The 15,631-nt window shown below is 34.6% G+C and overlaps 1 protein-coding gene across 1 annotated transcript in view; it reads left to right on the top strand.

Moving 5' to 3' along the window:
- Positions 1–741: 741 nt before the first annotated feature.
- Positions 742–15,631, top strand: part of LOC111083470 (protein dead ringer homolog) — a gene marked incomplete at its 5' end in the record, with an annotated part of 18,854 nt that continues 3,964 nt past the window's right edge. The window contains 3 exons of the mRNA XM_022380010.1: positions 742–925; positions 9,168–9,430; positions 14,175–14,399. Coding sequence (XP_022235718.1) covers positions 742–925; positions 9,168–9,430; positions 14,175–14,399 — 672 coding nt within the window. The remainder of the gene's footprint in view (positions 926–9,167; positions 9,431–14,174; positions 14,400–15,631) is intronic.

The following is a 15,631-nucleotide window of genomic DNA, read 5'->3' as shown; positions in this document are numbered from 1 at the left end:
TGTTCTATGATTACAGCACTTTTATAAACCCACTCCCCTAGCTGTGTTGATAACTCACATTGAAGGTGAACTGACCGACAGTGAAACTTGTGTGTGTCTGATGGTAGTAACTGATGTTCCATGTGTTCTATGATTACAGCACTTTTATACACTCACTTCCCAAGCTGTGTTGATGACTCACATTGAAGATGAACTAACCGACAGGGAAACTTGTGTGTGTCTGATGGTAGTAACTGATGTGCCATGATTTCTGTGATTACAGCACTTTTATAAACCCACTCCCCTAGCTGTGTTGATAACTCACATTGAAGGTGAACTGACCGACTGGGAAACGAGAACAAATGTTTCCTTTAAATGTTGTGTACCGTAACTGTATGTGATGTTTCATAAAAGGGTTAGTAATAAATTCCAATGAAGTTTGTTTTAAATGCTTTAACAGTATAAAAAGTGTGTTCAACTCGTGATTATTTTTGTGATTAAAGTATAGGAATGATACTTGTTTTTTTGTAGATCAACATATTTACAGTTTCTTTGTAGGAATTAGTTCTCTATAAGAATGGTGAAAACAACGGGTATACATATGTGATGGGATTAAAATTTTATTACTTAAACAACTATCTCAAAAGTGTTCCACAAGCTTTTCACACAAACCTTGGGTAGAGTAACTTGCAAGTGACTGGGAAGTGCCACTTTATTTTATTTTTCTGGGGTGTTATTTAGTGTGAAAATCTTCCATTTCAGGAACCCCCGTTAACAGGATTCCTATTATGGCCAAACAGGTGTTGGACCTATACGAACTCTACAAATTAGTTGTAGCAAGAGGGGGTTTGGTGGAAGTCATTAACAAAAAGATTTGGAGAGAAATTACCAAAGGCCTCAATCTCCCGTCTTCCATTACCAGTGCTGCATTCACACTACGTACACAGTAAGCTGTTTTCCTTTTTTTTAGATAACATAATAAAATGTTTCTAGCTTAGACACAAATTATTCTTTATGAAATTATACTTATTTGTATCGTTTTATTTGAAAAAAAATCAGGTATTCATGCATGTTTCCAAATTTCTGTAGTTTGATAGTTGTAAACTGTACTTTTACACACTTTGATTTTAGCTAGATTTTGGAGTATTTAAATAGGATATACTCTGCCAAAGGTAACGAGTTCGAATAACCGCGCCATCTAACGACCATACATACAACTACATAATTCCATGTTACATAGTTATTTAGTACGTTAATCGAAAACTCTAGGGGATTTTAAAAATTGAAGTTGAAAGTATAATATTGGTATAGTATCCTTAGAATTTCTATAAATCTGTCACCTATTTAATTATGTTTGCTTGTGTTACTATGTGAAACTAGCCATAAATCTATTAAATGTGTTGTTAAGATTATTCGAGGCACTTTTCGTTAACAGTGATAAAGTAATTTTCATTCTTCGGTAACGATAATTAGCTGACTAGTTTGTATTCTAAACCTATATGTAAACCCTTACAACTTGGTAAAGATTTAGTTAGCCGAATCGGTTTAGTGTTATTGTAAGCTCTGTTCTGACCAAATGCAAAAACACAAACTTTGTTACATTTACATACGTAATAAACTTAGTTTCAGCTATACTTATTAACTATACTAAGAACAGAAAGGTTTTATATCGTGGTTTGTTGTTAATATTTCATTGAACCGATTCGTTCTGGCAACAGTTTTAAGTTCCTAGTGTACATTAGTGATCCTTCTCTAGAATTTGTAGTTTGTTTAGAAATCTTAGCAAGTGATGCTTTAGTTTTATTCATTAGGAAGCACGTAATTAAATTCATTAAAAACATAGTATGTAGTTGTCTAGTACATGAATGTTTAGTACCTCGATCTGTCTTGTATTCAACAATTTGTAAACAATCGTCTACAGATTATTAAATACAACATTTAGAAACGTATTGAAAATATGAGCTGACTTTTTTTTTATTGGACATACATATTAAGATGAGCTGCAACGCGGCAACGGAAACGTAAGAAAATTATGATAGATATAAAGTGATTTATTAAAAAGCATCTAGACCCCAGTTTTTTAATAGTTGCCAGAAACAAGATTAGTATTAAATAAATCAAACGGGTTTCAAACTTTCTAAAATATATGGAAACATAACACTGACGAAGAGATTTGAAACAGCCTAAATTAATGTCCTCTAAGTCTAAATACACGTTATTAACCAAACACTTACTGAGAACGTAGGGTCTGTTATTTCAGGAATATCTTATATATTTGATGAAATGTGCCTTCTTTCGGTCTATCAGCTCAAAATTGTGACTGATGTGCGGAGATAACCCTTCGTGTAGCTTTGCTCAAAAATTCTGAAAAACAAACAAATTTCTTGCAAAATCATGAACAACAAATAAATGAATAAAAAAAACACTAGTAATGCAAATTAGTATATAATGCAGTAAATGGAATGAAAAGTAACGCTACTTATATAGCTATAAACTATCATTACGTTTAGCATTATTTAATAAACAGAAATTCATTGGTTGTATTAGTGCTTGAAAATTCATAAGGCTGTTGCCAACCGATGTTTCGTCGAAAAGTTACAATATTGGTAGTAAGAAACTATTTGATTTGATATGTCGTGGGAGATACATTGATAGATTTCTTGCTAAATATAATATATAATAATTTTACTAAAAACGTTTCCGCGAATTGGGTATTTAAAAATCGATAAATTAGCTGTCGATCATATTATACCAGACATCCGCTCCTTTAGTGTAAAAGATAACTGAGTACTCCACTATCAACTATTGATAGGAGACATGATCAACTTTTAACTTTCCTGCTGCCATTTTCTTCCCCATTCCATCCGCTCCTTTAGTGTAAAAGGTAACTGAGTATTCCACTATCAACTATTGATAGGAGACATGATCAACTCTTAACTTTCTTGTTGCCTTTTTCTTCCCCATTCCATCCGCTGCTGTAGTGTAAAAGGTAACTGAGTACTCCACTATCAACTATTGATAGGAGACATGAACAACTCTTAACTTTCCTGCTGCCATTTTCTTCCCCATTCCATCCGCTTCTTTAGATGTTCATGTCTCCTATCAATAGTTGATAGTGGAGCACTCAATTACCTTTTGCACTACAGCAGCGGGTGGAATGGGGAAGAAAATGGCAGCAAGAAAGTTAAGAGTTGATCATGTCTCCTATCAATAGTTGATAGTGGAGTACTCAATTACCTTTTGCACTACAGCAGCGGGTGGAATGGGGAAGAAAATGGCAGCAAGAAAGTTAAGAGTTGATCATGTCTCCTATCAATAGTTGATAGTGGAGCACTCAATTACCTTTTCTTAACTTTCCTTGCTGCCATTTCTTCCCCATTCCACCCGCTGCTGTAGTGCAAAAGGTAATTGAGTGCTCCACTATCAACTATTGATAGGAGACATGAACATCTCTTAACTTTCCTGCTGCCGATTTCTTCCCCATTCTATTACTGAACATCGAGTTTAGTACAAGCCTGTTGTAAATTTGGTTTAACGTTCATATTTTTAGCTGATGTCGTATGTTATATACACAAATTAGTAGTGGATGCTGGGTAACGTTTATCATTTTTATGTATAAATGCTAGGTTTCTTATTCTCACAGTATATAGCTTTCCCCGCCCCCAACGGTTTAGCAGTAAGTCTGTAGGATTGTAACGTTAAAAACCCGTAGTGGATATAGCACAGATAACCCATTATGCAGCTTTGTGCTTAACAAAAAAAGCAAGCAAGAAAACAAACAAAGAAACTCATAGTATATAATAACGTAATATAATGTTCTGTATTTTGAAATGAAGTTGAGTACTATATTTGTGATTTATCTGCTTCTTTTAGGCGTAAAGGAATATTTTCAAAATAATAGCTAGCTTAAGAATTACTTATTTTCTTGATAAAGATACTGTTTTTATGATATTATGTAAAAGTATGTCAATAGGCATCGCATTTCAAATTTAATTATACTGTTATCCGTCCTGTCTATAATAAAAGACACGTTAAGGACAAAAATAATGATTACCAGCAACAATTAAACGTACACTTCGAAAAGTTTCGAATTATTGTTAAAAATACTAGAAATGGGAGAACGCTGCCTTAATCGTAAAAAAAGGCGTTTGTAAAAGGTTGCCAATGATGGAGGTAAGAAAAGGCAGGTAAATATCACTCTAAGTGTCTAAAGTGGAATCCATTAACAAGAGATGGAAGTAGAAAAAGGCAGATTATTATCACTTTAATTGTCTAAAGTGGAATACAGTAATAAAATATTCGCAGGTACGTAGGTCGCACTTCACAAAGATTGCAGGATAGAATTAAACAACATGTACCCACATCCATAAGAACTAAGAGTGTGAAAATAAAGAATTTATCATGTTGCTCCTGTAAAACAAAAGTTCTACCACCAAAATGTGAATCAGCATTGGCCAGCATTTACTAGTGAACCTGACTTGTGCTGACAACTACACGGATAGCAGGTTTGAAATTATTGCAAATGGTCGGTCGACCTTTCATCTCTATATTTTGGAAGCCACCTTTATTAAAACACATAAACCTGTCCTTTGCCACCAACAAGAATTCCTATACAATCTACACGTCCTTCAGTAGGTCTGTGGCATTTCCTGATTGGCTAAAGGACATGCCAATCAGTAATTGCTTTACCGGCCTACGTTGATCTAATTCATTTTATAAGCTGTACCATTTCCTATAGATCATTTTCCAGATTGTTCTGCTATAATTAGTGCCTGGCAAAAAGCTTCAGCAGATATTTCTTCTGCAACATCTCAACCAACAATTGGTCCAGTTCTCAACGCTATTTTCAAGTTTTGAACAACTCGATTTTCAAGATCTACGTATCTACATGAGCCGATGTTTCCATTTCTCAACGTTATATTTTAAGATCTCAGCTAACAGATGTTTCCGTATATAAAAGCTATCTTCAAATATATTAAGTTTTTCGATTAATAGGCGTTATAACAATCACGGTTATAGCCTCCGAAGTTTATAGCCAACCAATAATAGATGATGTTTTTAGGCGTGTTGCGTTGATTATATTTATAGACGTGTGAAGAGTTTCTCGAAATTTAATTTTGACGTAACGTTTACGTACATACATATGTTGTTGATTATTACACACGAGGATCTTCTACAACTTTAGAGAATAGGCGAGAGTTTCGCAATACAGATTTAACAGTATACGTTATTATATTTCTAAATATAAACTTAATTTAAACAAACATCAATATTAAAATTAATATGTAATAGTAAATACGTCACATTGTTTAAAATGGACCCGAAAAGCATTCCGAATTCACAGTATCATTGTTGTCATGGTATTAATGTAGCTGTGAAGTTGTGTATCAAAGGTTTCTCCCATGTATCTCAGCATCTCTTTTAGAGGGATGGCAGAGTCCGCAAAGAATGATGATGATTAGTCCTGATCAATCTGTTGTTATCAAATATCATCGAAGAAAAGCATCATCTCTAATGTGGTGTGTTTTACTCATGTGTAAGAACATTACCATCAGTAAAAACATTTTCAAATGTAATCGTTTTATGTATATATGAATCGGATTATTAAAACAATTATATATTCCAAATAAAGAATATATCACTAGGCTAGCTATAAAAATTAGTAGGAATTGTACAATTTTAAGCATTAAATCATCAAGCCTACTGAATTGTACGTTTTTAATAAATAAAATTAATCTTCAAGTTTTACTTATTGAAAACTTTCGAGAGCTAATCTTTCAAAAGTAAAATATTCAGTGATCGTCGAGTTGAATACTATGTGAAAATCGAAGGCGCTGAGCCCTAATGTGGAGGCCCATGAGTTCTATAATAAAGCTCGAAAATTATATTCTAAGAAAAAGTTGGTTGAAGAACAAAAACAAATAATTGGTTGAGTGTAGAGATGAGTTATCGTCATATGCAAATAATGAAAAATTTTTAAATAAACGTTACAGTTTCTCTAAACTTTCCTGTAAGAGGCGTGGGTTGGTCCTGCGGTTAAGCTCTGGATTTCGGAGCTGGTAAGCCTTGTTTGAAACTGTGGTAACAAAATATCCACACACACACACTTTAAGCTGTGGGTACATTATAAGAGTGACAGTTAATCCCTTAGTGTAGATGGTGGGTAGTAGGGTGTTGCTGACTGTCTGCCTTCCCTCTGGTCATTAGTTCAAAATTAGGGGCGCTGGCAGATAGCCTTACCAGCGTTGCCATATATACAAAATATGCATATAAATTTAAATATTTTCAGGTGTTGGTAGCCTATCTCTTCGTGCACCGCGAACCCCTAGTCTGATTGTAAATTGAAATACTTTGCTGTATTGTTAATAAATTTCTTCGTGTACCACCCCTAATTTGATTGTATACAAATTTAGATACGTTATTGTATTGCAAGTCTATCTCTTCGCACTACGACCCCCTAGTTTAATGGTATACAAATATGAATACGTTCGTGTACTGGTAATACATGTCGGACTCCTAATTTGATTGTATAAATAATTGGCTGGGAGAATCGTTAGACTTCCCAGCTTGTCAGCTAACACATGTAGCTTGTCAGCTAATACATGTTATACATGTAGTAAAGTGCATTCATTGTACCTTATAGCTTTAAGCTACCAGAATTGGGTTTTCTTTTGTATGAGACAAAGCTGAAAGCTGTAATTTTTCAGCTCATGCCTGTTTGTCAAATGTATCTTATTCATCATTTTCTTGTAATGTTTTCGAATGAACTAAAGGGGTTGTAAATCAAAGCGTATGTAATCATTAGATAAAACAGCAACGTTAGTTTTTCTGTTCAAAGTGTTGGAACGTTATTACTATGACTCTTTACATCTGTTGCAAAATTTAAAAACTATTGGATGTAATGCTTGTATGTTTAGAATTAACTTGGAAGCTTCCAGTGTAAGTTGTAATTCTTAACTCATCTTTAAAATTGTTTATATAAAAAGGTGTTACATTATTTTGTATCTTTGTTTGTTTAAGCACAAAGCTACACAATGGGCTATGTGCGCTCTGTCCACCGTGGACATCGAAACCCGATTTTTAGCTTTATAAATTCTCAAACTTACCGCAGCCACTTGGGGTTTATGTATCTCTGATAGATCCCCCCCCCCGCCGCCCGTGTGCGACAACGTGATTACTGTCAGATAGATTCAAATAGTTTGAACCTTTGAAATTATTGTGTAAAGTTAATGAATTAGACCCCCGCACGAGACGTAGAATATTTTTATAGTACCTCTGAAAAGCTGAAGAACACAGTTTGGAACCTAAAGGTCACACCTGCTTCGGTGTAAAATAGGTCATCATAGATAAAAATAGGTCATTACATATGTCTGTAATGAATTTCAGTTTGTACCAAACTGAAGACATTTCCATGATTATGTTGAATTTCAAAGTTGCGATATTTCACTAACACTGTAGTTAATATTTTTTTGCTGAGAAAAAAATATTAATACCAAGTCAAAAGAGTATATGCAACTAGTGATGTCTCAGCGTGACAATTATCTGTATGATTATGATATCTTCCTGGTGTTATTTATATATTACTGGGCTCTGTTTTACAGTTTTTATAATCAGTTCTTGTACTTATTGTTTCACACTTGTACAGATTTTATAATCAGTTCTCGTACTTACAGCTTCATGCTTGTACAGTTTTTATAATTAGTTCTCGTACTTATTATTTCACGTTTGTACATATTTTATAATCAGTTCTCGTACTTATTGTTTCATACTTGTACAGTTTTTATAATCAGTTCTCGTACTTATTGCTTCATGATTGTACAGTTTTTATAATTAGTTCTCATACTTATTGTTTCATACTTGTACAGTTTTTATAATCAGTTCTTTTACTTATTATTTCACGCTTGTACAGATTTTATAATCAGTTCTCGTACTTATTGCTTCATGCTTGTACAGATTTTATAATCAGTTCTTGTACTTACTGCTTCATGCTTGTACAGTTTTTATAATCAGTTCTCGTACTTATTGTTTCACGCTTGTACAGTTTTTATAATCAGTTCTCGTACTTATTGTTTCATACTTGTACAGTTTTTGTAATCAGTTCTCGTACTTATTGTTTCACGCTTGTACAGATTTTATAATCAGTTCTCGTACTTATTGCTTCATGCTTGTACAGATTTTATAATCAGTTCTCGTACTTATTGCTTCATGCTTGTACAGTTTTTATAAATAGTTCTCGTACTTATTGTTTCATGCTTGCACAGATTTTATAATCAGTTCTCGTACTTATTGCTTCATACTTGTACAGTTTTTGTAATCAGTTCTCGTACTTATTGCTTCATGCTTGTATTGATTATCTTTATTAGTTTTTGTTTTTTAACTCTTTGCTGAATAGTATAAAACAAAGTCACATCGGTAAAACTGTTCATTATATATCGTCATATAACGTATGGCTTTTTACAATAGTGGAAGCCTAAATTAACGTAAGTACCAAATGCGGTGGTATTTGGTTATTACTAGAGTTATTACTCTTTTAATTATTTCTACAAAAGAACTGAACGTACGAAAGTAAGGTCATCAAGATTTACGCAACACTTAGCTTATTCATGACACATCATACTTAATGTATCAAGATCTACTTTGGCAAACTTATGTGTGTTTCGAAACGAGTGAGTCATGTTTAAACTCACATTATAGCGTTTCTACTTTATGTCGTCATTAGATTTCAGTTATCTTTAGTTTTCCTACCACAATCTTTTTTTTCTTGGTCCAATATATCCCGTTATTTCTTCTGTATTTCAACAGATACTTTTGTAAAGTGATTTTTATGGATCTTTAATATACTCAAAAAGCAACAGCTTCAGAATATGACTCATTAGAATTCATTTACGACACTTGGAAGGTATATACAATCACAAAATTAGATAAATGACAATGACGGAAACTAGCGCCCTCGGGTGGTAAAATTCACTTCATCAGTGTTGTTTTCTTGTATCTCGATGAAGTAAGGTCTGTATGAAAAAAAAAGTGTATATTTCTTTGTCAAAACAAGTCCATTTCAGTTGCAACAGAAATTTTAGTTTAAAAAATGATTTGTTTAATCTCCTTGTTGGTATATCTCTTAAATAAACTAAACCAAAACTGCCCTATTTCTGTTCCTTCTTAACACAGATTTTTGGCTTGCTCAATAGGTACATGAAATATTTGTACCCTTATGAATGCGAGAAAGAGAAACTCAGTACGCCGGAGGAGCTGCAGGCGGCCATTGACGGAAACAGGAGGGAAGGTCGCAGGTCTAGCTACACCCAATACGCCGACATGGTCAGTGTCTCACGAAACTCGCACCACACACCACCACACCACCAACACCCAAGCCATGTTCGCAATATCTCACCTCTTGACCTCGTATCTAGGCAAATTAACGGCCACGGCTCAAACCAAGGAGGCTCATCAGGTAAGAAAAAACTAATATGTTAGTTAAACGTTATGCCATGTACCACACATGAAGTATTTTGAGGTACAACATGATGTTTGTGGCATTTCATGATTAGAACAGCTACTTTTCTAGTTTTCACACCCCATTTCGTCGCACTGTCCAGTCTCTTATTCTGCGCATGCTGCTGTTTCCATTATATCTCAAATGATAGTTCTATAGCATGGTAACACAAGAACAGTTCAACGTTAACAACAGTGTAAACTATCCAACGATATTCGTAATGACTGTGGAAGGCTCCAGCCAGAGTGCTGTTAGCGTGCAGTGTGTGTGTTTTGTTTTATCGCAAAGCTACACAGTGAGGTATCTGCGCTCTGCCCACCACGGGCAATCGAATTCAGGATTTTAGCGTTTTAAATAATAAAACTTACCGCTGATCCACTGGGGGACAAGATTACAGAGATAACAGAAAATAATGTTCGTGGAGAAATGTCCTAGAGTTTGTTAACGTAGAATTAACCTCACGAAACGAGTCTAAAATCACCTTTATAAAGTATTGTTTTAACTTCACAAAACGTGTCTAAAATCACCTTTATTAAGTATTGTTTTAACCTCACGAAACGTGTCTAAAATCACCATTATAAAGTATTGTATTAACCTCACAAAACGTGTCTAAAATCACCATTATAAAGTATTGTTTTAACCTCACGAAACATATCTAAAATCACTTTTATAAAGTATTGTTTTAACCTCACGAAACGAGTCTAAAATCACCTTTATAAAGTATTGTTTTAACCTCACAAAACGTGTCTAAAATCACCTTTATTAAGTATTGTTTTAACCTCACGAAACGAGTCTAAAATCACCTATTATAAAGTATTGTATTAACCTCACAAAACGTGTCTAAAATCACCTTTATTAAGTATTGTTTTAACCTCACAAAACGTGTCTAAAATCACCTTTATTAAGTATTGTTTTAACCTCACAAAACGTGTCTAAAATCACCTTTATTAAGTATTGTTTTATAACATTAACATACAAATGCAGCTGATCAAAATCTGAAATATCTGTCAAAGATACTGTGCTGTCATCTCGTTTTACAAAATGCTAGCAAGATAATGTAGATTTTTATTTCATGTTTTCCACTCATATAATCTGAAATTGGGTGTTGATGACGTAGTGTATTCCTGAAAATGGTTTTTTATTTACATCATTGCTTGTTTTTCATAGTTTTTCGCGTACTCGTTATTTAAGTATGAAGAAAGAAAGATGTCAGTGTAATCAACCATTCTTAGTATTCTTGGTTTGTGCTGCAAACTGGAAGGTCCAGGGTTTGAGCCGCGATATGCTGTTGAATATGCTGCGCACTTTTAAACATGAGAGTCTCATAACATTGACGGTGAATCACGCTTTTCAATTATGAGTGGATTTTTTATTGCCTTTTGGTTAGCAATTATAAATTAGAGTTAGCTATGCATGAACTTTGGAGCTTTTAATCCGGCCGTACCCCCTAGTGGCTCAGCGGTAAGTCTGCGGACTTATGACGCTAGAAATCAGGTTTCGAAGCCTGTGGTGGGCACAGTACAAATAGCCGAATGTGTAGCTTTGTGGTTAACTACAAAGAAACAAAAAACCTGGCCGTTTAGCATATGTCTTGCATAAAGCAAATGATTGTAATGAAAAAAGTTGTGAAAACGACTTCAGCTTTCGCTATAAAATTGTGTTTGTAAAGCTGCTAAATTGTCAAATCACCCTTAGTTTGTTCAAACTAGCTACAAAAATGTGTTTGTTATTAAACAATGGTTTTGTTTGAACCAGCTAGAGAGCTATACAAATGTGTGTTTATCATATTTTATTATTAAACAGTGGTTTTGTTTAAACCAGCTAGAGAGCTATACAAATGTGTGTTTATCATATTTTATTATTAAACAGTGGTTTTGTTTAAACCAGCTATAGAGCTACACAAATGTGTGTTTATCATATTTTGTTATTAAACAATAACTTTGTTTAAACCAGCTATAGAGCTACACAAATGTGTGTTTATCATATTTTATTATTAAACAGTGGTTTTGTTTGAAGCAGTTATAGAGCTACACAACTGTGTTTTTATCATATTTTGTTATTAAACAGTGGTTTTGTTTGAACCAGCTATAGAGCTACACAAATGTGTGTTTATCATATTTTGTTATTAAACAATAACTTTGTTTGAACCAGCTATAGAGCTACACAACTGTGTTTTATCATATTTTGTTATTAAACAATAACTTTGTTTGAACCAGCTATAGAGCTACACAACTGTGTGTTTATCATATTTTGTTATTATAGAGCTATACAAATGTGTGTTTATCATATTTTGTTATTAAACAGTGGTTTTGTTTGAACCAGCTATAGAGCTACACAACTGTGTGTTTATCATATTTTGTTATTAAACCATATTTTGTTATTATAGAGCTATACAAATGTGTGTTTATCATATTTTATTATTAAACAGTGGTTTGTTTAAACCAACTATAGAGCTACACAAATGTGTGTTTATCATATTTTATTATTAAACAGTGGTTTTGTTTGAACCAGTTATGGAACTACACAACTGTGTTTTTATCATATTTTGTTATTAAACAGTGGTTTTGTTTGAACCAGCTATAGAGCTACACAAATGTGTGTTTATCGCTAAAAGGGCGAACATGTTTGGTGGGAAGGGGATTCGAACCGCGACCCTCATATTGCGAGTCGAGCGCCCTAACCACCTGGCCATGCCGTGCCTTAACCAAGGGAGTTGTCAAACCCCAGTGCTACGTTTTCTTTGAATTCTGTTAGTGTAGGTTTTCGACAGCTATTCAGCATATTAATTCATTTATTTGATTATAATATAAAATTAAATGCTAGTCTAATAATACTATCGTTCAAGTTTTTAAGCATTCTTTGTTGGCTTGGAGTTGAAGATGTTTGAAGTATGCGCTAGCCATTTTAATAAAACATTTAAAAAGTAGGTACAACTTAGTTTGAATTTTTGGTTAAAAACGTGTTTTCAATAAAACATACTATCTATATTAATAATCATTAACCAATAATTTCATTTTTTGTGTGTGTGCAATCTTTTGACGCCCAATACTGATATAAGTAATTAAGGTATGTTGCTTTTCTTCTCCACTGGATTCATCTTACTGTGACGTTAAGAAACCAACTTCTGGAATATTTCCTGCTTTAATTGATCTATTTCTGTAAAAGGTATTAACCGTGTAATTACTCTTTCACTGTGTTTTTTATCTTTACCAAGCCTTGCCAGAAATAGAATATTTCTGCTGGCAAAGGGAGAACAGAAACGCATGGCAAAGATCAAAATAGTCGATAGTATTAACTCGACTCAGTATGAATGATAAAATAGATGTGTTGTAGCTTTGATTGGATTATTAATTTCTTTGTGGATGACAGATGTTACCCATTCTACTATATCATTGTAACCACCTTTAGTTCTTCCTATTTGTCTGTTCACAGCAATGCGTAAAAAGTAAGAATCCTCCACGTAAATTGTTAACAAGTATAATCACAAAGTAATATCCCATGGTAAATGTGGACGACTTGAATCTGCCAGTATAATCACAAAGTAATATTCCAGATGAATGTGAATACTGGATAATTAAATACAAATGTAAGGTATGTTGATGTAAACAAATTAATTTTCTTGCTGTTAAATATTTAGTTAAAATTAAACTGAAACTGGAAATATCAACCCGATCAGCCCACGCAGAGTAAACGGTCAGCTTAGAAACCTCTAAAATTTATGTATAGTCGCCGTTCCTTTTTATCTACCAACCAAAAGGTAGGTAGCCAACTAGTGGAACAAGGGTTTTCTCTGGCTCTTTGAATTAAATAACGGGAGTGACTGACCGTCGCTTTTATAACGAGTAAACACTAGTATTGTTATTCACACACTGGAGACAAACAGAAGGGAAGCGTTTCATTGAAGTTCGGTGATAAAGGAATTAAAGTTCCCTACCGCAACTAAAAATACAATAATAAGTAATCAGACCAAGGTTGTGGTCATTCACGTTGTAACGTTACACTGTAGTGAAGAGCCAATGAAATGAGTGAACGTACTATGATCTTCGACAACTGTGAATTTCAATGTGCTTTGTTTGGTTTCTAGCTCTTCTGGCAGCAATCTACTGTTTCTTTTAGTTTTTGTTTTTTTTTCTGAAATGTCCTGTCTCTCTTCTGCACAGACTATCGGAGAACCAGCCAGAAGAAATATGGCGACGCCCACTGTCATGTATCAATCCAACAATTGTGAAAGGAAATTCCCAAACCATAAATTATTGCTATTGCCAAAATTATACATAAATAAACAAATTAAGAAAGCTTACAAATTATACAGTTCACATAGTAAAGACAGATTCAAGTCGTCCACATTTACCATGGGATATTACTTTGTGATTATACTGGCAGATTCAAGTCGTCCACATTTACCATGGGATATTACTTTGTGATTATACTATCAGATTCAAGTCGTCCACATTTACCATGGGATATTACTTTGTGATTATACTGGCAGATTCAAGTCGTCCACATTTATTTGCTGAGGGTGTCCTTGGAGTAAGCTTAGACAATTTTATTATTGTTTTATATTGAATATTTTGTCAAACAAAATGATGTTTCAAGGCAATTATTAATTTATGTCTCAATCCAAAGACAGTTTTAAACCTTTTTTTTTTTTGAAGAAAAAAGTTTTGAAGTATTTGAAATCGGTTGTTACATTATGCTATAGGCGATGAAGACAACGACATTTCTTCAACCCCTGCACGAGTGATGTTCCCTCAACAGGAAGCACTAAATCTTGAAGTACCTCGGAATTCAGTCCATCCATCTCAGCCAGCAGATAAGATGGAGGATAGTATAGAAACACCTCCTGCCAAACGATTTTTATCTGAAGAAGAGCTCTTGTTGGCACGCGCAACGCTGCCTAGTGCTCATTTGAAAATTACAAGCAGAGGTAAAACGAAAAAGAAAGTTGCTTTTATTATGATTTATGTGATAAGTAATTTTCACACAAAACTTTCCAGGATATATATTAATATTTGAACAAAAGTGAACGCGTATACACTGAATAGTCACAAGTAAATAGACACCTAATTTTTCGTCATTTAACTGATTTATGCTAACTAATTTGTGTTCACAGAGCACTATATAAATGAAAATGGTCCGCACACTAATTATCTTGTGCTACAACATGCCTAGAACTCAAGGTTCTCTCGAATTGTCAGATTTTGTTAGAGGAAGGATAGGTGGTCAAGCAGATGGTGGAATACGTCAGCGACAAATTTCGCAGAATTTGGGAATCCCGCTTTCGACAGTCAACAGAATCATCGTGCAGTTTAGGAAACACGGCAAGGAAACAACTGAGCAGCGTCCGGGTCGTCCTGGTCCATCAGAGAGGACAAAAAGCGCTGTCAAGAGGAACATCGAAATGTATCCCAGATTAACGACTGCAGAAGTGGCCAAAGTTGGTGGGATGAGCCCAAAATATGTTCAACGGATTCTCCACAGATTGGGTTATCGTTGTAGAGCAGCTAGACGGAAGCCCTTATTTAGACCTGCCAACATAGTCAGACGAAAGAAGTGGGCAAGTGATATGATGACCAAACCTCTGGACTTTTGGAAGACTGTATTGTTCTCAGATGAATCAAGATTCGCTCAATTTTCGGACAGTGGAAGGATATGGGTCTGGAGAATGCCTCACCAAGAGTTTTGGCTCAACAGATTGCAGCCAACTGTGAAGCATGGTGGTTACAGCGTGATGGTTTGGGGAGCTGTTTGGGTTGGTGGGAGATCTAGCTTAGTGGAGTGCGTTGGCAACATAAATTTTGCGAAATACGACGAAATATTAGAGGAAGGACTCTTGCCACTTTATTCCTCGGGTTTCGTGGACAAGAACAAAACGTTGTTCCAGGAAGATGGAGCACCGTGTCACACTGCTAGAAATACCCAAAAGTGGCAGGAAGAAAATGGTATCCAGAAGTTGCCCTGGCCGAGCCAATCTCCTGACATGAACCCCATCGAAAACCTCTGGACCATACTCGACCGGCAAGTCAAGAAACAACCACAAAAAAAAAAAAAAAAAACAACTTCGAAGAGCGATCTACTCCAAGTTTTGAAGCAAGAGTGGGCTAAAATCCCACAATCTAAAATGACGAGATGATTCTCACGATGCCCCAAAGGATCAAC

The sequence above is a fragment of the Limulus polyphemus genome, unplaced genomic scaffold (assembly GCF_000517525.1).
Source record: "Limulus polyphemus unplaced genomic scaffold, Limulus_polyphemus-2.1.2 Scaffold9660, whole genome shotgun sequence".
NCBI classification, from domain to species: Eukaryota; Metazoa; Arthropoda; class Merostomata; order Xiphosura; family Limulidae; genus Limulus; species Limulus polyphemus.
This window is presented reverse-complemented; position numbering and strand designations above follow the sequence as displayed.